At 39.8% G+C, this 26839-nt stretch overlaps 1 protein-coding gene across 2 annotated transcripts; it reads left to right on the top strand.

The window, feature by feature from the left end:
• The first annotated feature begins 786 nt into the window (after window positions 1-786).
• Window positions 787-26839, top strand: map2k4b (mitogen-activated protein kinase kinase 4b). 2 transcript variants are annotated; one of them, XM_061810352.1, is made up of 12 exons: window positions 787-1193; window positions 2413-2448; window positions 10543-10645; window positions 11009-11183; window positions 12499-12618; window positions 12734-12853; window positions 12943-12994; window positions 14390-14517; window positions 17853-17930; window positions 18077-18225; window positions 19592-19637; window positions 24263-26839. In XM_061810352.1, the coding sequence occupies exons 1-12, from the start codon at window positions 875-877 to the stop codon at window positions 24374-24376; spliced, it is 1440 nt and encodes a 479-aa protein (XP_061666336.1). In that variant the 5' UTR covers window positions 787-874; the 3' UTR covers window positions 24377-26839. The 2 variants fall into 2 exon arrangements, with proteins under 2 accessions (XP_061666336.1, XP_061666337.1); XM_061810353.1 differs by lacking the exon at window positions 2413-2448 and having other exon boundaries at window positions 795-1193; window positions 24263-26836.

Below are 26839 nucleotides of genomic sequence, written 5' to 3'. Positions count from 1 at the left end.
GTTTGGTGTACAGTACAGTACAGTATTCTGTTACAAATATATAATGACCACACTAGTTACTGCTGAACATGGAAGTCAGAGCAATTACCGCATGAGATATCTTCTAAAATCTGCCTATATCCAGATGACATCATGTAGGTTATTTTAATTACATATAAGGTGTATAATATCACCAAGACCTGTTGGTATGTCAAACCGATGTTTCCAACGATGAGGCCATTTTTTTACACTGAACTGAAAGTGGGCTTAATTTGACCTTTTGCAATCTAGTGAAAGCACGTTCACTACTTTAATTGTTCTGCCTGCTGTTGCGATACATTCATGAATAAAATTACAATAATACATTTTTTTGGCTTGAATAATTTTCAGATCAATGAAGACAAACCGGGTGATATTCTGTGGCACGGCTGATAATCTCTGACGGCACATTGTGGCACAGTTGAGATTCACTGTAGTAATACACAGAAATTAATATCTAACGAGATATCGCAATTCATTGATTAATTGACATTTTGATTGTCGATATATTGAAAAATTCCCGAAACCTCTGATTTCAGGCGCTCTGCAGTAAATACTCTGAAGTCTGCAGTCCTCCATGAAAACTGATTATACTTTCTGTGTACTTGCAAACATCTGCTTTTATTTTAGAAAACCTACTCCGACGTGATTAAGAATAAAAGAAGAAAACAATCAGCATTTATAGATCCTCGGTTGCATGCTAGCATATCCAATTAAAAGAAGCTCAATGTTTTTAAACGATTGTAATTTGTGGGGATGGAATCAAGAGAGTAATAGTAGTGGTTGGAATTTTTTCCTCCCCCTTTGTTTCTTTCTTTCATTTTTGTACTGGAAAAGATTTTGAAAATTCCTTGCAATGGGAAACGCGGTTGTGGTTTGTCCGACAGCACTTGAAAGTAGCGTCAGCAGAGACGTGGCCACCTCGCATCTGCTGCGTTCAAGTGGCGCAGTGTCCCGTCTGGAGGCAGGCAAGCAGGGAGAGGGCGAAGTTTCAACTATCTGCATTGCAGCCCGAGCGCTGCTGCTGTTGCTGCCGCCGTCGCCGCCGGAACCCAACACAACAATGGCGACTCCCAGTCCTGACAGCAACTCGTCTAGCTCCAGCAACAGCTTCAGCATTGTAGGATCCGCGTCGCATCAATTTCACCAGCAGACACAGAGTAGCAGTATGCAAGGTACGCCACAAACTCATTTTATCTTGTTGTCTAAAGTGAGACGGGAGTGGTAAGGAAATATAGCATTGTAGCACCCATAAGTAGGAACTGTTGTGAAACTTCCAGATTTACATCGGACTGTGTCGTCAGACTTTTCAAATTAAATTCTAAATTGCGGGATTTGTTGTTGATCTATAAAGGAATGTTTTTCGCACGCAACCATATCTGTGAAAGATAAATCAAAATTTTAGGAGTATAATCTAAAAAAATCTTAGTGAATCCTGTGTTGATTTTTGTAGATCATAACCTACAACATAATAATTAGATAATATTACGATTTATATGCTGAAGTGTACATTTCACCGTTTCCGCTAGCTTCGTTTAGCCAGCTTTATAAACAGCTACAACACCAACCCACAGCTATCATGTTAGCAATGATGCAGTAGCTTCGTTTAGCTGCTGTCTCGCCGGGCCTATTTGGCATCATCCTGTGATCCCCGACTTGGTTAGGCAGTGTTATAAGTACTGCGATGTTTAAGAACGCTAAAAACAATGCATTTAATAAGAAAATAAAGGACCGACGTCACTGACAGGGCTGCGATTCTGCTGATACTGTCAGTGAGCAAGCCAGGCCTGCAATGAAAGTCAGGCCACTTTTTCGTGCACAGTACAGGGTATCTTAATTCTGCTTAACTATCCATGCACTTAGGAAACCGACCCTTATAGTTTAATGACTGATCCAAGTCAATTACAGAGCAAGTCACCATTTTGTAAAGCCCTACTTTTGAATTTTTAATCTGCTTCTACTCTGAACATATTTAGGTGTGCTGTCTTTTTTTTTTCTTTTTTTTTTAAGAATGTGGAATACTGTTAGTAGTCTATGTGTAGGATCTTGCTAAGGGTCATCCTTTTAATGGTGATCCCAGCTGCAAAATGCGGCTGAAATACAAGTTTACAATGACAAATCTGTCAATCTGCCGACACACTGTGTTTGTCACACTTGTTTAATGACTAATTCTACTTGACAAGAGACTGACACCACTTTAAACAGCATCACGGTTGGAGAAAGGTGTGTAAATGGCTGCCGATGGATGACATTTCCATTGAATGATTTGCTCCATCGCCTTTCATCATCTCTACATAAATAGCCACATCAGTCTATTTTAAAAAAAATGTCTATTTGCATGATCTTACTCTGTGGCAAATGTGTCGTATCAAATCTTTGATCTAAACCCTACAGAAACCAACAGCTGCTGGAGATGTCAAAATGAAACAGGTATTCATATTTACCTTATTAGGCTTTAGTCTGCTGTTGGAAATTATCTGTTTTACATTATTATACTTTATTTGGGTCTTAATTTGGCAAATAAGAAATATTTGAAATTTAACCGACCACCCTTCTGGTATGCTCCCCTCCCTCCCCTTTTTTTCATTTTAATATATACTGTCAAATCTCATTTCACAATGAAATTGGTTCTCGAGAAAGATTTTTGAGCAAATCTTGCCTCAGTTCATAAACAGTCACAGCCTCCACGTGGAGCGGTCAGTTGTGCTTTCTCACACAGCGTAAACATAGTTCGCTTCTTGTGACATATTTTACATGATTATCTTTTTTAATCTCTAAATTAGCTCTCATCATGGCTTCCAGGAAAGTGGCAAATGCAAGTAAGAGACTTATTAGGAAGCTTAAATGTATTAATGTGAAAATCAGAATGGTGTTCATTTTTCTGATCTCTGGCATCTGTAGTTCTGTACAATTCTTAAAAACAGAGAGAGGTAGGAAAAGCGGCAGATATGGCTAAAGGAGTGACTGTGACAAAATTTCTTTTTGGAATGGATCATTCTATTTCTAATCATTTGAACAGAGTGGAAAGTACTTTTGTTTTTGAACTGAGTCTCAGCAAGAATGAAGTTTGTGAACTGAGGTTTGACTGTACTATGCATCCTTCCATAGCCTGTATATACAGTAAATCTGCATGTTGTTTGGCAAGTTTCCTTTTCTAAATTACCTTTTTAAGACAACAATGCACTAGACAGGATACCGTCGGTATTTGATTCATTTTAACAAACACAAAACTGTTTCATATTACAGAGGATGAAATAAAATGGTATCAGCAATCATGAGACAAATATATCATTTAAGGAGTATTTACACTGCAGGTCCAAGTGCCTAATTCTGATTGAACGCCTCGTTCTGATGTAGAGTGCTGTGAAAAAGTGTTGTTGACCTCCTCCTGAAATTCTTCAAATTTTCCCCAATGTAATCTTGAAGATGTGTCCATTTTCTGAGCTGCTTATCCTCACAAGGGTCGTAGGAGTGCTGGAGTCTATCCCAGCTATTTTTGAGGCTGGCTACACCTTGAACTGGTTGCCAAGCAGTCGCAGTGCACATAGAGACAAAAAAAACAATCACACTCACAATCAGACCTAAGAGCAATTTAGAGTGTGGATTTAATGCATGTTTTTGGAATGTGAGAGGAAACCACGGTGCTCTGAGGAAACCCACGCAGGCACAGGGAGAACATGCAAACGCCACAAAGACGGGGCCGGGATTTGAACCCCCATCCTCAGAACCGTGAACCAGACGCCCTAACCAGTCGTTCCTCCGTTCCACCCAAACATATATAATTCAATTGAACTTAGAATGCTGTATGTAATCCTCTCTACATTAGGACTCATAACATACCCGTCACAGTTTCGGGACGCTGCCCGCGAGAGGGTACATCTTTTTTGCCCTTTGTTTATTGCATAAAACGAAAAAGAAGTGTTATTTCCTTGATTGTGGCCTGTTAGGTGGCATTTATCTCAATAAGGCAAAAAATTGCCACCCTGCCCATGAATGGGTTAAAACCCTCTATTGACCCATGTTGCATTTTTGCACCTGGTACATTAGGGCCCCTTTTACCTGAAACCCTGCTTGGTTAACAGAGGGTTAAATGGCGATCTTATGTATTCAGGAAAAAAAACATTTGAAAGTTACTTGGTCCTGTATAGAAAAAGAAATTAGCCCGTTTTGTTAAATCATCATCAAGCCTGATTACCTACAGACCTGTTCAATTAAGAATTCACTTCAACAGAATTTGTCCCGACAAAACCAAGTCGGACTTCTTTTTCTTTCAGGTTGTTCCGTTAGGGGTCGCCACAGCGTGTCATCTTTTTCTATCTAAGCCTATCTCCTGCATCTTCCTCTCTCACACCCACTGCCCTCATGTCTTCACTCACAACATCCATCAACCTTCTCTTTGTTCTTCCTCTTGATCTTTTGCCTGGCAGCTCCATCTGCAACACCCTTCTACCCACATAGTCACTCTCTCTCATCTGGACATGACCAAACCATCAAAGTCTGCTCTCCCGAACCTTGTCTCCAAAACATTCAACTTTGGCTGTCCCTCTAATGGGCTCATTTCTAATCTTATCCAACCTGCACACTTCTAGCGAGAACCTCAACATCTTCATTTCTGCCACCTCCAGCTCTGCTTCCTGTTGTCTCTTCAGTGCCACTGTCTCTTATCCGTACATCATGGCCGGGAACTCACCACTGTTTTATAAACTTTGCCCTTCATCCGAGCAGAGAGTCTTCGGTCACATAACACACCAGACACCTTCCGCCAGCTGTTCCAACGTGCCTGGACCCGTTTCTTCACTTCCTTACCACATTCACCATTGCTCTAGATTGTTGACCCCAAGTATTTGAAGTCCTCCACCCTCGCTATCTCTTCTCCCTGGAGCCCCACTCTTTCCCCCTCCACCCTTTTCATTCATGCACATACAGTGAAGAAAATAAGCATTTGAACACCCTGCTATATTGCAAGTTCTCACACTTAGTAATCATGGAGGGGTCTGAAATTTTCATCGTAGGTGTTTGTCCACTGTGAGAGAGATTAATCTGAAAAGAAAAATCCAGAAATCACAATGTATGATTTGTTAAAGATTTATTTGTGTGATAAAGCTGCAAATAAGCATTTGAACACGTGAGAAAACCAATAATAATATTTGGTACAGTAGCCTTTGTTTGCAATTACAGAGGTCAAACGTTTCCTGTAGTTGTTCGCCAGGTTTTCACACACTGCAGGAGGGATTTTGGCCCACTCCTCCATACAGATCTTCTCTAGATCAGACACATTTCTGGACTGTCACTGAGAAACACTGAGTTTCAGCTCCCACTACAGATTTTCTATTGGGTTTAGATCCTGAGACTGGCTAGGCCACGCCAGAACCTTGATATACCTCATACGGAGCCACTCCTTGCTTTTCCTGGCTGTGTGCTTTGGGTCATTGTCATGTTGAAAGACCCGGCCACGACCCATCCTTCAATGGTTTGACTGAGGGAAAAAGGTTCTTCCCCAAAATCTCACAAGACATGGCCGCGGTCATACTATCCTTAATACAGTGCAGTTGTCCTGTCCCATGTGCAGAAAAACACCCCCAAAGCATGATGCTACCACCTTCATGCTTCACAGTAGGGATGGTGTTCTTGGGATGGAACTCCTCATTCGTCTTCCTCCAAACACAGTTAGTGGAGTTATGACCAAAAAGTTCCAGTTTGGTTTCATCTGACCACAACACTTTCCCCCATGACTCCTATGTATCATCTAAATAGTCATTGGCAAACGTAAGATGGGCTTTGACATCTGCTGGTTTAAGCGGGAGAACCTTCGCTGCCATGCATGATTTCAAACCATGACGTCTTAGTGTATTACCAACAGTCACCTTGGAAACGGTGCTCCCAGCTCTTTTCAGGTCATTGACCAAGTCCTGTAATGTAGTCCTGGGCTGATTTCCTCACCTTCCTAAGGATCATTAAGATCCCACGAGATGATATCTTGCATGTGGCTCCAGTCCGATTGAGATTGACAGCCATGTTTAGCTTCTTCCATTTTCTAGTGATTGGTCCAACAGTGGACCTTTTTTCACCAAGCTGCTTGGCAATTTCTCTGTAGCCCTTTCCAGCCATATGGAGTTGTACAATTTGTCTCTGTTGCCTTTGGACAGCTCTTTGGTCTTGACCGTGTTACAAATTTGAGTCTTACTGATTGTATGGGGTGGACAGGTGTCTTTATACAGCTAAGGACCTTACACAGGTGCAACTGATTGGAGATAATACATGGAGTGGAGATGGACATTTAAAGGAGGACTTACAGGTCTTTGAGGGTCAGAATTCTAGCTGATAGACAGGTATTCACATACTTATTTGCAGCTGTATCACACAAGTAAATCATTAAAAAAAATCATACATTGTGATTTCTGGATTTTTCTTTTCAGCTTATCTCTCTCATAGTGGACATGCACCTGCGATGAAAATATCAGACCCCTCTGTGATTTCTAAGTGGGAGAACGTGCAATATAGCAGGGTCTTCAAATAACTATTTTCTTCACTATATAATCTGTTTTACTTTGGCTCATCGTAATTCCTCTCCTTTCCAGTGCATGCCTCTATCTTTTTAGTTGTTCTTCCACCTGCTCCCTGCTTTCACTGCAAATCACAATATCATCTGCGAACATCATGGTGCAAAGGGATTCCAGTTCAACCTCATCTGTCACCCTATCTATTACCACTGAAAATAGGATGGGGCTTAGAGCTGATCCCTGATGCAGGCCCGCCTCTACCTTAAATTCTTATGTAACACTTATGGCACACCTCACCACTTTTCTGTTGCCCTCATACATGTCCTGTACTATTCTGACATACTTCTCAGCGACTCCAGACTTCCATATGCAGTATCACAGTTGCTCTCTTGGTACTCTGTCATAAGCTTTCTCTAGATCCCCAAAGACACAACGTAGCTCCTTCTGACCTTCTTACTTTTCTATTAGCATGCTCAAGTCAAATAATGCATCTGTGATAATCTTTCCCTGCTATTGCCTGGTAACCAGTTCAGGGTGTATCCCGCCTCCTGCCCGAAGATAGCTGGGACAGGCTCCAGCACTCCCGCGACGCTCGTAAGAATAAGCGGCTTGAAAAATGAATGAATTAATTAATGAATAGTACTCTTTCTAGGATGAAACCATACTGTTGCTCACAAATACTTCTGTCCTGAGTCTAGCCTCCACTACTCTTTCCAATAACTTCATTGTGGGGCTCATCAACTTTATTCCTCTATATAGTTCCCACAGCTCAGCACATCACCTTTGTTTTTAAAAATGGGAACTAGCACACTTCATTATGTCTTCATCATGTTACATGTTACTTCATGTTACAGCATGTTTTTTGGATGTGGGAGGAAATCGGAGTGCCCAGAAAAAACCCACGCTGGTACAGGGATAATATGCAAACTCCACAAAGTCAGGTCTGGGCTTTGAACCTTCGGTCCTTGGAACTGTGAGACCAACGCTTTACAGCTGTCCCGCCGTTCCGCTGCGTTAGCATATATTAATACATATCACAATAAAAACAATAAATGCACATCAACCAGATATGTGTTGTGCAAACAACAAGCAAATTTTTTTCTCAAGTTTATTTTTGTTTTTTGGAGTAAACAAAAATGTAAAAAAAAAAAAAAAAGTGCAAACATTGCAAAAATATTTACATCTGTACGATAACAAGAACTGTCCAAACATCTGCCCTACAAATGAAATAATCCTGCATTTTTTTTATTCACTCTGTCAAATGAATCAATTCATCTACTCTATTTTTGTAAGTGGTGATGATAGTGTTTATGAACTCATATTTCGAAGACCCTTTGTCGCTACATATGGAGTGAAATACTGTATTACAACACTTCTGTATGATGCAGTACAGTCTAGTCAGTTATTGAGAACCTTACAGCAGTGGGATTAAATTTACTATATTATAGACTAGGCTAGTTGCAGGATTGTGATGTTGCAAATGAAGAATGGTGATTTGTCACACAACTTTCCAAAATAAAGGTCCCTATTCACGAGTTGCAACATTTTCAAGTGTTGTCGCTTGAAAGTGCACTATAATTTCTAGCAATGGCCTATCATAATGTAAATAGAATAAAAAGTGTTTGTTCTTGTATTCTTACTTCAGGATTTCAGATAAGCCTGTCTGGAGTGTCCCAAAGTAAGCCATCAATGTGCACGCTGATCATGCCGCTCTAATATCTTTGGGCTATATTCTCCTGGATGCTTAAGTCAGGAAAAAGTATGCAGCTCCATGCTTTTCTCTCTACGCCCATTCCGCTGTCCACTTAAGTGTATCAATTGTGCCTCTTGTGTTCATGTGCAAGCTTTGGCTGGAGTAACCCCAAAATGTGGGCGTTCCCTTTCATATCTTTGTTTTCTGCCCAAGACTGAAGTGAGTTTCTGCTTGCGTACTCCAGAGGTTATAGTAAGCCTAGCGTACCAGAAAAGCTCAACATCATGATTGATGTTCACTCACATAAACCAAGCCTCCGATGGCTGCCACTGCCGGCCGGGCAGTTAAATCCATATACTGATGGACGTCCAGCCCATCGCTGACTGCTCAACGGCCATAATCTGCCCTGTCCATATTCTGGCACTCGACAGTGAAACCTAATAATGAATTGTCATGCACGTGCCGCGACCAGCATTTTCATTTCAAACATGTTGCATGGCGTCTTGAGAGTTAATCTAAAATTGCCCCTTAAAAAAACTGCCGTTTATATTTGATCTATGTCGTCATTCTCATTCATAGCCACTGACGGCTGTTGAATTCAAATATCCATGTTAACATGGAGTGACAGTGAGTGACGCGCCCCCTTGTGTGGTGCTCATGTGGTTGCTGGGCAATGCTGAGCAACATCTTATTAATGGGCTTCCAAATGCCACAGCATTATGATTCAATAACATTTATTGTACAATTTGTAATATAGTGATAAGGGAACACAAAAACACGTGCCCCTTAGCCTGTGAGTTGAGCTCACGTCTCATAGGTTACCATTAACTTCCGTTTCCTCAACAAGGATATAGTTCACATTTCAAATCTGATGTAGTCTTTGAGTGGAAGATTTTCACGTCTCGGGAAAAATCCACATTCCAGGAATTCTACCCACCTGCTGACTTCAATGAGTCACACCATTACAGGGGAACTAGCCTGCTCCATGCGAGGGGTGTGTCAGAAGTCATGATGGCAGAATCGGCGTAACTTGAAATTAAATACTGACTTATGCACCAATGTGAGAATATGGCCTTTTGTGGTTACATGTACACCTCAGTAGTCTAAGGTGGTTTTCCTAACCTCTGTCATTCAGCTTCTGGACACTGATTTGTTATCATCATGGTGGACTGCTGTCAGGGGCACATCTTAATGTAGACCTTTTCTTTTTGACGAGTCAAATGGGTGAAAGGAAGCCACTACATACTATTGAGGCAGGCTGTGTGGTGCTCTGGTAGATTGGAAGTCTGTCATAATCAGAATCAGCTTTTGCGCTTTATTTGAACTTGGCATGACAATGAGGAACCAGAATTTTCCATCTTACATAATGTGTATGTGGAGGCAGGAATAGTCTACAACACGGTTTAAAAAATGAGTGTCCAGTACCAAAGACCAACAACAAGAGCCTGCTTTGAATGACCTTCTTTGACCAATAAAAGGACTTGGGAAGTCATCAGTTCTTTTGGCAGGGCAACTTTAACACATCCCCCATACGGATGCATATTATCATCAGATTATATGCTTTTTGGACCTTTTAAAAGAAGGAATTCACCATCAAGCACTTTTCTGATGATGTACGTTTTAAGCAAGTTGTAAAAACCGGTTCAAAGAGCAGTTTAGCACATTTTACGAGGCTGGCTGATGCATCATCATTGTTCATTGATCGACACTCAATGTTGAGGAAAAGGGAGATTATATTGAAAAGGAGCTATTAAAATTCCCACTTTTGGGGCTTTTCTTTTTTCTATATGTATGTTCCCTTTTTATTGGTATAATTAAAGCTTGAGGGAAACTGTGCTCATTACTTTTTGACTGCCCTTCATGTATTGTTGATGATTCAGAAGAAAGGTTACAAGTGGTGCAGCAGATTTGTGTTTATTGCGAACCCTGGAGGACTGCTTAGGCACTTACAGTCCTATACATGATGATAAAAATGCATTTTTATCGAAAGTTTAGATAACTCAAAGGTAGAGCCTGATATCAGTGTCGGAGCCCACTTAATTCCTCTTCCCAAAACGTTTGAGTTTTAATGAGTGATTTCTCTTTGTTACTCCTTCACATGATATACTGACATCTCTGGTAAAAAATTTAAGATCCATATTTGTGATTACTTTCACAAATAAGGGCTTATCTGAAGTATATACTGTAGCTGGCGCAAAGTGTGTAAGTTATTAATTCTTGCATCGTGTTGCATAACTTCACACATAACTGATAACGCCATGTTTTTCAGTGCATCATGTGGGATGTGCATGTTGTGGCAATATGGACCCCTTTGTGTTTTTGTTTTATCAGGTAAACGTAAAGCGCTGAAGCTAAACTTCGCTAGCCCGCCGGTGAAGCCAGCGTCCCGCCTCCCACTCAATCCAACCCCACCCTCCTTTCAGAACCCCCACATGTGAGTAGGCATTTCCATGTTGGATTCATCATTTTGCCCATAGTTATGGCAAGACGCATATTTCCTGTTTGGAGTAGTGATAGCATGTCTGTTTCAATAAATCTAAACATTTTAGCTCTTTTTGTACGATTACTACAAGTCTTTTGCCCAACTTTGAAACGTTACTTACACAGGATAGCTAACCAGATTTCACTGTTACATCATGGAAGCTTTTTCACATTTAATAAATCAAAAGTGTATATTGTCTCATGCTTGCATCCTGGACCATGAGCTGCACTCTTGCCCTGTCCTCCCAATTATTTTTATCTTGTATTTCATACCATCTTGTCTCCTCCCTTCTGTCCTATCCTTATGGACCTCCAGAGAGAGGCTGAGAACACACAGCATTGAGTCATCAGGGAAGCTTAAGATTTCTCCTGAGCAGCACTGCGACTTTACGGCAGAAGATTTGAGAGACCTTGGGGAAATTGGTCGAGGGGCGTACGGCTCCGTCAACAAGATGGTCCACAAACCCACTGGGAAAATTATGGCAGTCAAGGTGACTTCTTGAAATGGCAGACATTGGTCTTGTGACAAGCCAATTTTGATGTGACCCACGTAGGAAGAAAGGTGTTGTTAGAGCAGGTGCACTGATAGTAACACACTATTTCTGTGATGGTGATGTCTGTGGTAAGTATTTTGAAAATCATGTCGATGTCATACAGATTTTTATCTAAGAGGAAGACATTTGTACTGGAAAGGAAATGCAACCAAACTTGTCTGAGTGAGTGCAAAAAAAGAGTGAGTATCAAACTAACATCACTGGAACTGTTTTCAGTAGCAATCAGACCACCTCAAACTGTTTTTAAAAGTGGAAAAACATAGCAGCATGACATATATGTATTTGTTTTCCGACTGCTGTGGCAAGGGAAGCTTCTGGAATAAAATGTTTGCTCTGACAAGAATGGGGCAGTATGTAGTCATGAATGGTTGTCATAATGTGACAACACATCAAAACACAGAAGATGGCGATCTCTGACCTGATATATTGACTCCTTATGTGACAAAACATCTCGCCTTTGTAACACAACATAGTTTGAATAACTCAACAGATTTTATTTTTCATTTTATTTGTCCTTTATGTATTTAAGTAAGGCAATGGAAAACAGATTTTCATTTGCAATACTGACCTTGCTATATACTGTACACACAGTAATCCCTTGCTATATAGCGGTTTACTAATTGCGAATTACCGGTAATTGCATCACATATTTTTTAGCATTTTTGACTTTCAAAATCCAAGGTAGTAGCAATGTCTCACCTATGGTTAAAAGGGCTATAGTAAATTTGCTGAAAAATAAACCCATGCATCGTTACTGAGCCATTTAAACTTGTTTAACACATAAGACTCAGTTACAAGGAATAAATTGACAACATGTAGCTAATGTGCATGCTCATAACAGTATGGAAAGGAAAAATGCATGTAAATCTTTATATTTACAACTGCAGTACTCAAGTTAAAAAAAAAAAAAAAAAAAGTACCACAAAGATCTATGGGAAGCAGCAGCTTCTGTCAGGCCCGCTTCCCCTAACAACACCACTGCAGTTAAAGCATAGTGCCAAACAAATAATATTACTAATTGATTGATGATCAATTGAATCACACACCAAACTAAAAATTCTTGTCTACTGTGTTGTACAAATACACTACAACTATCAACTGGTTCAAAGTACTGCCAGTACCTTCAAACCTGAAATGTAATTCTGTGCACAAAGCCTAATTTATGTGTAGCTGGCTCTGCTTGCATTTTTCCCTTTTAAAGTTGAAACTGATCAGGAATGATTTAACATTTGTGCTCATTTTTTTTTCTTAGCGGATTCGTTCCACCGTGGATGAAAAGGAGCAAAAGCAGTTGCTGATGGATCTCGACGTGGTGATGAGGAGTAGCGACTGTCCATACATTGTTCAATTTTATGGGGCTCTCTTCAGAGAGGTATCAAAGACCTGCAGTAGACACTGAATGGACATGCATGCATATATATATATATATATATATATGCATGCATATATATATATATTTAAAATCACTGAAACAATCTGTGTTTCAGGGTGACTGCTGGATTTGTATGGAGCTTATGTCTACCTCATTAGACAAATTTTATAAGTATGTATATTGTGCATTTGATGATGTCATTCCGGAGGAGATATTGGGCAAAATAACATTAGCGGTGAGTAGAACATTAACCATTTTCATTCATTTTTTTTAAATTCATAACATGTATATTATCCAAATTACAGTTGTTTTTCTTTATAACAGACCGTGAAAGCACTGAACCACTTAAAGGAAAACTTGAAAATAATTCACAGAGGTAAGGTGATGGTTTATTGCGGACATCAGAGGGCAGATATGACTGAAATCATAAATATGCTTGTATGTTTTGGGTCTTGAGTTTGACACCAGTGTCCTAGGCCATCAATATAAGATATGTAATGATTTACTCTTTCGCTGCTTTGAAAACTACTTGATTGCATGATGTACGAAAAGTATTTTTCATAGTAGATTGATCGTTTTTATTGATATATCTGAATATGCTGCCCTCCTGTTTCCATCCCAATGTCTTATTGAGCAGAGTCATGCTGCCTGGAGGTCAATACAACAGTACCTTGATGGAACGGATTAATCGGATTGGGGGGGTGGGTCATCTGATATAGGCAATTTTCTTTTACAGTTTACCATTTTTTGGGGCCAAATGTACCTACATATTTGTACTTTTTTAGTAGGGTTTTTTTTGTGCCCTAAAATGCACAGTACAGGACAAAGCTTTTTTTCATAAAATGTTTTTGTAGTTAGAAAGTTTCACATTTTATTCAAACTTACCACCGCAGTGTGCTTGGTTATGGTGACAATGTTGACGTACGGCGCTCCTAATGGGTGATTCACTTTCATGAGCTACGAGGAATTAGTGTGGTTCCTCCCGTCGTCAGTATGGGGTGTAGAATTTTGAGCAAATATACGAATTCCATGTTGGAATAATCCCGTAACATACCAAAATGCAAAAAAGGCAACCGCTGTAAATATTTTCCGGATGTACTGTAGGTTTAGATCCACTGTTGAAGGTGAACGGCTTGACAATAAAACTGTCACTGTACCAAAAAATAGCATGGTCTACACTCCAAAGACAGTTTTGTATTCCCCAGAGCCATGGCTCTGTCTCTCGCTCTATGCACAATAGCTAGAACCATCATCTCAATTGTCACATCAATACCCAACATTAAACATGGTGGCCACGTAGGCACGGAAGAGACATCTTTTGGATTTGGATCTAGTCATTTTGTATCGCTGTGACCCGGAAATACGTCACTCATCCAAAGCACCAGTAAACAACTTCCAATACTGATAATGACAGACTTTTTCAAAAGCATTGTAAGTGAAACTATTTTTGGACACATTGTTCACTCCCGATGGTCTGTTTTATCCAAGGTTCCACTGTATGGATATAAGCCCAGTTTCTCATAGCTGATGTGATGTTGTTCGTTTTGGTTGCTGTAGTTCTTCATTTTGCATGACGAATCAGCAAAGAATGCCAGATAATCAACAGAATTCTGGGGGGAAAAAAAAGAAAAAAATCAATGCCCCTTCATAATTGTGTGGTTTGCGTTTAAATTCTTACGGTTTTGATTCCTGCATACATGTTGGCATTGTCATACGTACATTTATTTAAAGCAAAGGAACTGAACAAAATTCTAATTTTCAACCATTTTAGACATCAAACCGTCCAACATTCTTATGGACCGAAAGGGTAATATCAAGCTGTGTGATTTCGGGATCAGCGGCCAGCTCGTGGATTCCATAGCCAAGACCAGAGATGCTGGTTGCAGGCCCTACATGGCAGTAAGTAAAGAGAATTACAATCTTACAGTATACCCAAAGAGCAACTTGAAAACTCCACTACAGTTTCAAGATAAAATTCATTTATTCCTTTTTTTTATTTCAACACACACATTCCAACAAGTGTCCCATTTGCACAGCCTTAAAAGTGTGTATATCATGAATGCTGGGTCTTGTTGGTTTTCTGAGGATCCACTGCACCTACTGGTAAGGTGTTTGAGTTGTCGCAATAAAGCAATAGATGTGGATTAATCTGTTAGTCACATTAGACTGCTTTTAGTTTGAACACTTCTGTATACGGTACGGAATGTGATGTAATTTTGGGATTTGAAATGTTGGAATAAAATTTCCAGTATTTTACAAAGAGATGCGTACACATCGTTTATCTCTAAATTCATTCAGGGATTGTTACAGCCACACTTTTTAGTTGCTAGAGATTCAGAGAACAAATTACTGCACAATGCATATCTCTAGTACAGTGATTTCCAACCTTTATTGAGCCAAGACACAGACACATCTTAAATTTGAAAAATCTCATGGCCACCAAACGAATGTCACAAGTCAATTATACACTTTCTGCCATAACATAGAAGAACATTTATTTGATCTGCCTGTGTTTATATGCTGCTGCCATAGATAAACAAACCTACATTCTTCTTCTTTTCCTTTCGGCTTGTCCCGCGAGGGGTCGCCACAGTGTGCCATCTTTTTCCATTTAAGCCTATCTTAAGTCTTTCTCGTGCATCTTCCTCTCTAACACCCACTGTCCTCATGTCCTCCCTCACAATATCCATCAACCTTTTCTTTGGTCTTCCTCTCGCTCTTTGCCTGGCAGCTCCATCCTCAGCACCCTTCTACCAATATACTCACTCTCTCTCCTCTGAACATGTCCAAACCATCTAAGTCTGGTCTCTCTAACCTTGTCTCCAAAACATCCAACTTTGGCCGCTCATTTCTAATCCTAACCAACCTGTTCACCCCAAGCGAGAACCTCAACATCTTCATTTCTGCTACCTCCAGTTCTGCTTCCTGTTGTTTCTTCAGTGCCACAGTCTGTAATCCGTACATCATGTACCACTCACCACTGTTTTATAAACTTTGCCCTTCATCCTCGCGGAGACTCTTCTGTCACATAGAACACCAGACACCTTTCCGCCAACTGTTCCACCCGCTTGGACCCATTTCTTCACTTCCTTACCACACTCCATTGCTCTGTATTGTTGACCCCAACTATTTGAAGTCGTCCACCGTTGCTGCCTCTTCTCTCTGGAGCTTCACTCTTCCTCCTCCGCCCCTCACGTTCATGGGCTTCACTTTGGCTAATCTTCATTCCTCTCCTTTCCAGTGTGTTTCTCCATCTTTGTAATTGTTCCTCCATCTGCTCCCTGCTTTCACTGCAGAACACAATATAATGGTCCAAGGGGATTCCAGTCTAACCTCATCTGTTATGCTATCCATTTCTACCGCAAACAGGAAGGGGCTCAGCGCGGATCCTTGATGTATTCCCACCTCCACCTTAATTTTTTATGACACAGCGAAGGCAGATCTCACTGATGTTCTGCTGCCCCCATGCATGTCCTGTACTATTCTAACATATTTTTCCACCACACCAGACTTGCTCATGCAGTACCACAGTTCCTCTCTTGGTACTCTGTCATAGGCTTTCTCTAGATTTACATAGACACAATGTAGCTCCTTCCGACCTTCTCTGTACTTTTCCACAAGCATCCTCAAGGCAAATAATTCATCTGTGGTACTCTTTCTAGGCATGAAACCATACTGTTGCTCGCAGATACTTACTTCTGTCTTGAGTCTAGCTTCAGCTACTCTTTGCCATAACTTCATTGTGTGGCTCATCTTTATTCCTCTATAGTTTCCACAGCTCTGAACATCGCCTTTGTTCTTAAAAATGGAGACTAGTACACTTTTCCTCCATTCTTATGCGATCTTGTCTCCCGCAAGTATTCTATTGAATAAGTCGGTCAAAAACTCTCCAAATTGCTTCCATACCTCCACTGGTATGTCATCAGGACCAACTGTCTTTCCATTTTTCATTCTGTTCAGTGCCTTTCAAACTTCCCCTCTTCTACTCTACCTTTTCTCCCATTTTCTTCATTCATTAACTTCTCAAAGTACTCTTTCCATCTACTTAGCACACAACTGGCACCAGTCAACATATTTCCATCGCTATCGTTAATCACCTTTACTTGCTGCACATCCTTCCCATCTTGATCCCTCTGCCTGGCCAACCTGTAGAGATCCTTTTCTCCTTCTTTCATATCCAACCTGGTGTACATGTCGTCTTATGCCTTTTGTTTAGGCTTCACCACCTCTACCTTTGCCCTACGTCGCATCTCAATGTATTCCTTCCGCCTCTGCTCAGTCGTCTCCATGTCCCACTTCTTCTTCGCTAATCTCTTTCCTTGGATGACTTCCTGTATTTTGGGGTTCCATCACCAAGTCTCCTTCTTCCCTTTGCTACCAGAAGGCACCCCAAGTACTCTCCTGCCTGCCTCTCTGAGTACCTAGGCAGTAGTATTCCAGTCTTCTGGGAGCTCTTCCTGTCCATCCAGAGCCTGTCTCCCCTCTTTCCGGAACGCCACACAACATTCTTCCTTTCTCAACTTCCACCACCTGATTCTCTGCTCTACCTTTGTCTTCTTAATCTTCCTCCCCGCTCCCAGAGTCATCCTACACACCACCCTCCTATGCTGTCGAGCTACACTCTCTACCACCACTATTTTTCAATCAGTAACCTCCTTCAGATTACATTGTCTGCACAAAATATAATCTACCTGTGTGCTTCTACCACCACTCTTGTAGGTCACTCTATCTATCTCACTCTGTCTCTTCTGGAAAATAAGTTTTCACCACTGCCAATTCTATCCTTATGCAAAGTCCACCACCATCTGACCCTCAAAGTTTAACAAAATGAACAAAGCTACATTATATGTCGTAAATAAACATTTTAACCAATGAAGTGAAATTTGCTAATTTCCTGCTCCCCAAGAGCTCTCATGCCGCACTGGTTGGAAATCACTGCTTTTAAATAAGAAAATTGTCACAAAGTTTTTTTTTTTTAAATACAGCACAGTGAAAGAGTAGTTGGCACATCTACCTCACAGTTCATATGCCGTGAGTTCAATTTCATCCTGTTGCTTGCTATTGACCTGTGTGTGTGTGTGTGTCCTTTAATTAAGTTTTGATGGATTGTTTTTTTCCTTGTTAAATGTAGTAAATTTGGATTTACATTCGAGCTTGACTTGATTTGTAGGAGTAAAAAATAAACACTACTTGCACTCTATTATTTGCGTGTTTTGTTTTGTTTTGTTTTTCAGCCCGAAAGAATAGACCCCAGTGCCTCAAGACAAGGTTACGATGTCCGATCTGATGTGTGGAGCTTGGGAATCACATTGGTAAGAAATGCATCTCCATCCATTCTCTCAAACTTAACATTTTGTATTTGGTCGGCACTCACTGTATCTGTCATATTTCATGAACAATCCAAAGTTTAGGATTTTAAGGTCTAAGTTTAAGATTTTAGGTCTGTGTTTGCCTGCAGTATGAGCTAGCTACTGGAAGGTTTCCATACCCCAAGTGGAACAGCGTTTTTGATCAACTGACGCAAGTGGTGAAAGGAGAACCTCCACAGCTCAGTAATTCTGAGGAGAGGCAGTTCTCCCCCAAGTTCATCAATTTTGTTAACTTATGGTAAGCACTATGCATGCAGTTTTTATGTTGGATTGTCAGTGCATATTGATTAACCCTTGATTGTCAAGCAAGTGCCAGGTAATTTTGTCATGGCAAGTGAAGTTCTATGATAAGTCAAGTCAGGTCAAAATATTAGTGCAGTCTTACCACTAAGGGAGAATGATATTAAAAAGCCAATTATGTTCATTGAATGGATGCACAACACATCTCAACGTAATATACTCCAACTCTACACAATATTAATCATCATCATGTACAAAGAAACCCTTCAATTTTAAATTATAGGCATCAAGCCTTGAAGTAAACCGCTGAAATTTGCAAACAATTGACACCCCACCTCATTGCGGTTTGTAATTGCTTAAAGATGCCGCATGGCATCAAATCACTGGCACATGAAAGGATTGTAAAGCTTGAACAGCACCCAGTCTGGCATTCACACAATCATGAAGCAATGTTACATAACTGTGTTCAGTCAGTTGTTTTTTTTTTTTTTTTTTTCCAACAAACAAATGTGGGGCTGATTAACTTCAAATTCTGATTTCTACTGTCTCTCTGCTGTTGCAAATGAGAATCTGGTCTCAATTGCCTTACCTGCCAAACCGTATTAATTGAACTCACATTGTGGCATTTACAGACAGTAATAAACGTTTAATAATACAGGCAAATTGAAATGACTATTACTATAACAAACCACATGTGGTAGGTTACATAAAGAAGAGAAGCAGAAGCATACTTTTAATTTTTCTTGACCATACCATTGAAGGACTGCCAAAAAAATAGGAAATTTAAAAAAAATAATAACAATAATTCTCTCCTCTTTAAAAGCCAAGTGGAAAGATCAAAATACTGTTTTCTCTCCATTGTTCATCCATTTATAAATGTATTTTATTTCAAATGGTTTGTTGTCTTTGCTTATTTGCAGAATTGAACCGTTGACCTCTAAGACTTGGTGGAAACATGGTTATACAACGCAGTTAATAGTAATGTACTATCATTAGGTAGGGTTTAAATGCCTCCATTTTAAATTACCCTGTTAATATCGTCTCTATTATGTCACTGCATTTAAATATTATTACATGGGGGGGGGACCGTAGCTCAGTGGTTAGAGCATTGGTTTGGTAAACCAGGGTTCCTGAGTTCGTTTCTCACTGGGGCCTCCACTCCCCAAGAGGGATTGCGTCAGGAAGGGCATCTGGCGTAAAAACTCTGCCAAACAAATATGAGCATTCATCTGAGATGACACGCTGTGGCGACCCCTCACGGGACAAGCCGAAAGAAAGTTACACACCCAGATTCATTTGAACAGTTAAGTCAAGTGGATCTGAAAATGATTTTGTGAATTCTAAAATTGCACTTATTTTTCCAGCCTTACAAAGGATGAATCTAAAAGGCCAAAGTACAAGGAGTTGCTGGTAAGTGTTTCCTCTTGTCAAGACAAATAAAAAATTTCATTCCTAAGTCACTCACGTCAACATGCTTTAAAGCTACTCGCAACACACACGCTAAAGAAATACAGGATCTGTGTCCATAACTTGGTCCTGATTATTAAACGTGGGTGTTGAACTTCACCAACACTTCAAATTTGTCACTGGTTCTGTTCATCATATATGCAGCTAAAGCATAGCACAGGGCTATTCATTAACAGTGCATACAGAAAGTATTCAAGGCCCTTTTTCATGGTTTGTTATATTGCAGCTATTTGCTAAAATATTTTTTTTCCATCATTAATCTACACATATCTCCATTTGGGGATCCTCTGGGGTTCTTCAACGAAGATCCTCTCCAGTTCTGTCAGGTTGGATGCTGAACATTGGCAGACATCCATTTTCAGGTCTCTCCAGAGATGCTCAATTGGGTTGAATTCAGTGCTCTGGCTGGGCCATTCAAGAACACAAAATTGCTCTGACGTCAATCCTTTGTGATTTTAGCAGTGCACTTTGGGTCATTGCCTTGTCAGAAGGTGACCCTTGGGACCAGTTTGAGGTCCTTAGCACTCTGGAAAAGGGTTTTTGGCCAAGAAATCCCTGTACTTAGCTGCATTCATCCTCCCAGATTGTTCCTGCAGCTGAAAAACACCCCACAGCATGCTTCACTGTTCGGACTGTAGTAGACAGGCGATGAGCAGTTCCTGGTTTTCTCCACACAGACACCTTAGAATTAAGGCCAAAAAGTTGTATCTTGGTCTCATAATAGCAGAGAATCTTCTCACCTTCTTGTATTCCTTCAGGTGTTTTTTTTTGTTTGTTTTTTTTTTTTTCTTTTACGCAAACTCCACGGGAGCTTTCAAGTGTCTTGCACTGAGGAGAGTCTTCTGTCGGGCCAATCTGCCATAAATCTCCAACTGATCGAGGGCTGCAGTGATGGTTAACTTTCTAGAACTTTCTTCCATCTCCTGACTGCATCTCTGGAGCTCAGCTACAGAGATCTTGGGGTTCTTCTTTACCTCTCTCACCAAAGCTCTTCTTAATCAAGCATCAAGCAAATCACACACAGATTGACTAGCACCATCTTTAGGATGATCATAAGAAATGGACAGCACCTGAGTTAAATGTCAGAGCAAAGGCTCTGAGTATTTGTCCGTGATATTTCTGTTTAACTTTTTTTGAATAATCTTGCAAAAAATTCAGCAATCCATTTTTTTCTGTCAAAATGGCGTGCTGTGTGTACATTACTGAGGAAAAAAGTTAAACTGTTTTAACAAATGGCTGCAATGTTACAAATTAAAAAAATTAAGGTAGTCTAAATACTTTCCGTACCTATTCTATATGGTATAGGGAACCATATTTTTGAATAGCAATGTACCTGGGTGCGGAACATTTCCTTGAGCTATACTTAAACTGTTAGTTACAAATAGGTCTTTCACTACCTAGCATGAAATAAACCCCCCAGGCATATGCATTTTCTTTCATTTTAATGAAATCATCAACAAGTAGCATTTCACGGAAACGATCGTTCCGTTACCGCGTCGTTACCCTGAGAAAACACGGAACCGAAAGTCCGTTTCCCAGATCTCAGGGCTTACTTTTAATAAAATTCGCCCACGTGTGGAATGTAAAACAAGTTCTCAACGAAATACAACAATCTGTATAAAACGAACCTACATGAACCCCTTCATTTTTAATGATTAAAACGCCCAGCTTTGTCAGTGTGGTTTACAAACAGTACCGGTTTCCGCTTCTGCGCTACGCATGCGCAAGGTCGAGTTATTCATATCCGGGTCACTCAAACGCTAGTCAAACATGTCGGTTGCTAAGCGTAAAAGACAAAATGCTCATGCCTGCAAAGGCTTTATTCTGAAGTACATGTAAAAACCGGTTCCCATGAGCATTATCAATGGGAACCGAAAAATCGTTTCCCAGGACAAAAATCAACGGAATCGAAAGATCGGTTACCATACTTGCCGAAATCCTCATGCCTGAGTAGGACAATGGTATGATCTTTGTGATACCCTCTGGCAGTAGACCAGGATACATTTTGGTCTTAGTACAGAAGTACAAAATCTTATTAGTTAAATTGGCAAGGAGATATGAATTACTGTGCTGTAGGACAATTTCCTGAGAGGTCAACAGTGCTAAGCTCTATAAAACAAAATATAAAAGTCCCGTCAGTGTCATCAGTATTTTCTCGTTTGGCATGTTTCTTGATGTTTGGATTTTGGTGCAGGCAAGTAGATCCTTTCTGCACATAGGCAGGGAGCTATTTACGGCAAGTACACTTCGACAAACTTATCATATGCATTACGCAACACATTACATCAAATTCAATTATGGAAGACTGGCTGGCTGTATCAAATTTTAAAAGGTCCATATCTCTTGGTGGTAGAATGTGTAGTGTAGAGTTTCGTGGCCTCAAGATCTCATTTCTACCGTTTGCAGACGATAGGGTCCTGCCTTTTTAATATTCTTCTTCAGCTAAAGGAATTGGAGTTTCTGGTGCCATCCTTCACTCATAAACATGAGGTCAACACATGGATCGGAGCAGTATTGAGGTCACTTTATTAGACTGTCCTGTTAGAGTGGGCTGAGCCAAAAGGCAAACCAGTCAATTTCCCAATTGATTTTACGTTCCCATTCTCACCAATGGTAACAAGCCTTAGTTAGTGATTGAAAGGACACGGCTACAGTTATAAAGTGGCGAGAAAAGAATAGAACCACTAAGAACCTTAGCTACGTTAAGGTTAAGATTCATTTAATTAAAAGAAGTCAAAAACGAATTACTAAGCTAATAAAGGAAGTCAAAAACTAAATTGTAACTGTAAATTTTCTCCATGAATTAATTTTGAATGCAGGTCTGCAGTGGATGGTTCTACCAATCTAATGGATGTATATCATTCAGTGATCATTCAAAATTATTCTGATGCTGACAATGCATTGACAGTCTCCTCCAAAAGTACTAGAACAGCAAGGTCAATTTCTATATTTTTGATTTATACTGAATACATTTGGGTTTCAGATCAAAAGATGACTATTAGACATACAATGTCCATCGCGCAAGCTGCTTATCCTCACAAGAGTCGCAGGAGTGTCTGAGCCTATCCCAGCTACAAACGTTCAGAATTCCAGCTTTCATTTCATGGAATTTACATCTAGATATTAAACAACTCGGCATGTTTTGTTTGAAGCCACACACTTTTCATGCTAGCAAAAGTATTGGAACAGACATGATATAAGTAACTTAAAGTGAAAAACATTTAATTTGTATAACCGTTACTTCCAATAACTGCATGTGACATGTTGACTTCGCTGGACATGCATTCTTCATTTGAATTGCTGTTCTTGGCCTTTCTTATTTCAGGAGGTTTCTCCCATCAGTATCCTCTTTAGGAGGTAAAATAGATGCTCTATTGGCTTAAGGTCTGGTGATTGACTTGACCAGTCCAAAACCTTGAACAATTTCCACCTGACGAAATCCGTTGTTGTACTGGAACTGTTTTGGGTCACTGGCTTGTTGCGTGATGAAGCGTCTTCTAATAAGTTTTGATGCATTTTTTTAATTGTGAGACAAAATGGTTTGCCAACTTCCGCAGGGGAGGGATGAAGGTATCGCTAGTCACTGTTTGAAGAAGACTTCAAGAGAAGAAATATAGAGGTCATGCCATATGATGCAAACCACTCATCAACAAAAAAGACTGGAAGGCCAGATTGGATTTTGAAATACAGAGTTGAGCGACCAAAGTTTTGGAACAAAGTTTTATGGATTCAAGAGACCAACATTAACCTCTACCAATGTGATGATGCAAATGCCTCAGTATGAAGAAAGAAAGGATGTGCTCATGATCCAAAACACACAAGCTCATCTGTTAAGGATCTAGGAGGGAATGTTATGACTTGGGCTTGCATGGCTGCTTCTGGAACATTATTGATGATGGAAATCGTGATGGTAGCAGTGGAATAAAGTCTTAAGTCTACAAAATCCTTTTTTAAAAAAACTAAATGGGAGAAGTGTCATCATGCAACAAGACAAGTACCCAACGCACACTGCCAGCACAACATGGGACTTCATGAGGGGAGAAAATGGGAGGGTCTTAGACTAGCTAAGTCTATCACTGTACCTTAACCCAATAGAGCATGTATTTTACCTCCTGAAAAGGAGACCGAAGGGAGAAACCCCCAGAAAAAAACAAGAACTAAAAGAGGCTACTGTAAATGGCTGGAACAGCACATGAAGAATGCAACAGTCTGATGAAGTCATATGTTAGCAGGCTTGATCCACTTATTACAAGCAAATTTTGCCACAAAATATTAAGTCATTCACTTCAAGCTACTTTTTTCCAATACTTTTGCTTACTTGAAGTCTGGGTAGCTTCAAACAAGATGTGCTCTGAGGTGTTTAAGACATCTAGATATATGTTACTACCATAAAATAAAAGATGGAATTCTGAACTTTCATCTCATACTCATCTTTTGATCTGAAACCCAAATCTTTGCAGTACAAGAACAAAAAAGATGGAGGAATTCACCTTCAGGTTGCAGTACTTTTGGAGGGGACTGTATAAACCAATTATTATTTTATTAATTGTGTGTTTTGTCTTACCCAGAAACATCCTTTCATTCTCATGTATGAAGAGCGTTTCGTGGATGTCGCCAGTTATGTGTGCCGCATCCTGGATCAGATCCCCGCCTCTCCCATCTCTCCCATGTATGTGGACTGAGGACATTTGGGGTGGGAGGAGTTAATAAAACTCCCCCACCATGCAGCAGGTGGGGAAATGTCGAGCTTCGTGAGGTGACAACCGTAATCTTAGCTCCTGGACTTTTATAGAATCACAGATTTTAGTAACGTTCCAAAGAAGAGAGAAACACAAGTGGTGCAATGAAATAAATATGAAGCAAACCCTTCCACCTCACCTAGTCACTCATTGTTCACACAATAAAAAGCAAAAATGGATCTACCAAATAAGAAGACAGAGCAAAGACTAAAAATAGCCACCAATTGAATTGTGTGTTGTGGACTGTACGTATGCATTTGTATGTTCACCTCTGAGGAAATGTACAGATGTAACCAGCTAGAACTACTCTGTATACACACAAGAGTTTGTCTCCACGGTAACTAAATAAGTATGCAAAACGTGGTTGTCGGGGTAAATAATTATGAATTTTGGTCTGTGGCTTTGTCCTTTTTTATCTCTCTCTTCAATGTGGAGTCCGTGAATGTGTGTCTTAACAAAGTTAGGACAATAATCAATGTGCACGCTCAAGGTCAACCCACTTTACACTGTCATTGCATTCAAGTCACAGAGATAAGTATGTTTTTTCCATAGCATATCAGTAAAAATATCTGAGAAAAGTTCTTGTCCCACAGTTTTGCCACCAATCATATTCATTGTTGTTTTTCCATAGAGTCACTGTTATTCAGAAGTGTCGTTGATGCTTATTTTGATATTGGAACCTGATTGAAAAAATAATGTTACATTTACAATGGTAATGGGAATTCCCTTGATTTACTATTAAGGTCAAATAAAATTATATATAATATAAACCAAAAATATAAATACATGGGAAGGCAGAATCCCTGAATGTGCTGCATGAATGAACCTTAACTTCCTATAATTTGTTCTTTTGGTATCTAGTTGAAACAGTAACAGCAGCACATGCTCAAGTACAGCACTCCATTTTGGATAATTTGTGTCAAGATAGGATGACCTGATAATCGATTTGCTCCCAAATGTCCTATCAAATATATATATCATGCATAACCCCGATAACTAACTTTTTAGTTTCTCATCTATGACCGTTCATCATTTGTGGCTCGAAGAGTCGAGTGTAAATGATAAAGCAATACATTTGTAACAAAGTAACATCAGTCATAATCATTACTTAAGCATGGATTTAATGAAATAATTTTAAAAGTAGGTGGAGGGAGCTGATTTGTGGACAAGGAACAGGGGTGACGAGAACCAATGGAGACTAAAGCCACGAAGCAGGCAAGACATGTATGTGGGTCACGGGATAATGTGCCAAAACATTATAAAAATTTAATTTAAAAAGTAACCAAATGATACATCATGACATTATCCATGCCGTTAAAAGGTAATTTATACTATATCCTACATACTATTTTTTGAATGTATGTAAATGAGTTACTCAATGATTATTGAGTGATAACACTTCATCAAAGGACATTTTTATTTGAACATATTCACATTAGTAATGGCTTAAATGTAACTTCTCAAAAGAATATTTAAAACTTATTGATCATTTTTATTGTAGCTAAAAAAAAAATGCTCATCTCTGTGACTTCAAAGTAATGTCAATGCACAAACTGGCTAACACAACGCTTGCCTGATGTAAAGTTACTTGATGTCCACTGATGTATATGTGTATGTAAATAGTGCATCTAATCTGCTGTTCTTGGCGGGATTTGCTAGACCGTTGAGGCCCTTTCGAACGAAACGACAAATATGTAGGTGGTGTGAGCAGAAATAAAAAATTTGGGTGAAATTTGCTGTTCGATAGTGGGCCTTGATGAAACTTAGCATCCTGCCCTCGCACTGTACAGTTTTACTGCTCATCCACACTGATCACAGATCCACCGTGCTGCATTACAAACAGGTGTAACTATGTATATTTGAGAAAAAGCCTGCCAAGGGTTTCCTGCTAATAGAAAAACAACACCAATAAATGCTGCTAAATGACATCCTCTTCCAGTTTTTGCCACTCAACAAAAAATATAAGAGTGCTGGAAGGTCACTTTTCACGTAGATACTCATTCATGGACTCAGCATGTTCCTCCAAGCATGTTGCTCTGGTTTGCACTGATGATGAAAACCTACATCAAATTATGTATTTCAATCGAAGTGCCACAATCCCCCAAATAGCAGCCAGAGAGTGTGTGTGAATTAGCACTATTAACATTCATTGCGGTAGAGCCAGCATTTTCTCTTTTGGTCAACGGAAGAATTCTGTCACTACTTATGTCTTCATCTGTAATGCGATAGCGGTGCAAACCTACCAAAAAATATATATAAAATCAATTGATCTGTTCCTCACTTATGGGGTATGTTTTCTAGCCCTTGTGAATGCAGATCACTGGGGTACGTGTTGTATAAACTGCAATCTACTAGAATGTTCATATTAGATTATAAAATATTAAGGGCAATTAATATTATATTGTA

This window comes from Syngnathoides biaculeatus, chromosome 22, assembly GCF_019802595.1.
Source record: "Syngnathoides biaculeatus isolate LvHL_M chromosome 22, ASM1980259v1, whole genome shotgun sequence".
Taxonomy (NCBI): domain Eukaryota; kingdom Metazoa; phylum Chordata; class Actinopteri; order Syngnathiformes; family Syngnathidae; genus Syngnathoides; species Syngnathoides biaculeatus.
Note: the sequence above shows the minus strand (reverse complement) of the source record. Positions and strands in the feature narration are given on the sequence as shown.

Bases quoted from the DNA above. Each gene is read 5' to 3' on its own strand.
- map2k4b (XM_061810352.1), top strand. From the start codon at position 875: ATGGGAAACGCGGTTGTGGTTTGTCCGACAGCACTTGAAAGTAGCGTC. The intron at 10,646-11,008 runs GTGAGTAGGCAT...ATGGACCTCCAG, and splicing joins TCCTTTCAGAACCCCCACAT to AGAGAGGCTGAGAACACACA. The intron at 18,226-19,591 runs GTAAGCACTATG...TTATTTTTCCAG, and splicing joins ATCAATTTTGTTAACTTATG to CCTTACAAAGGATGAATCTA.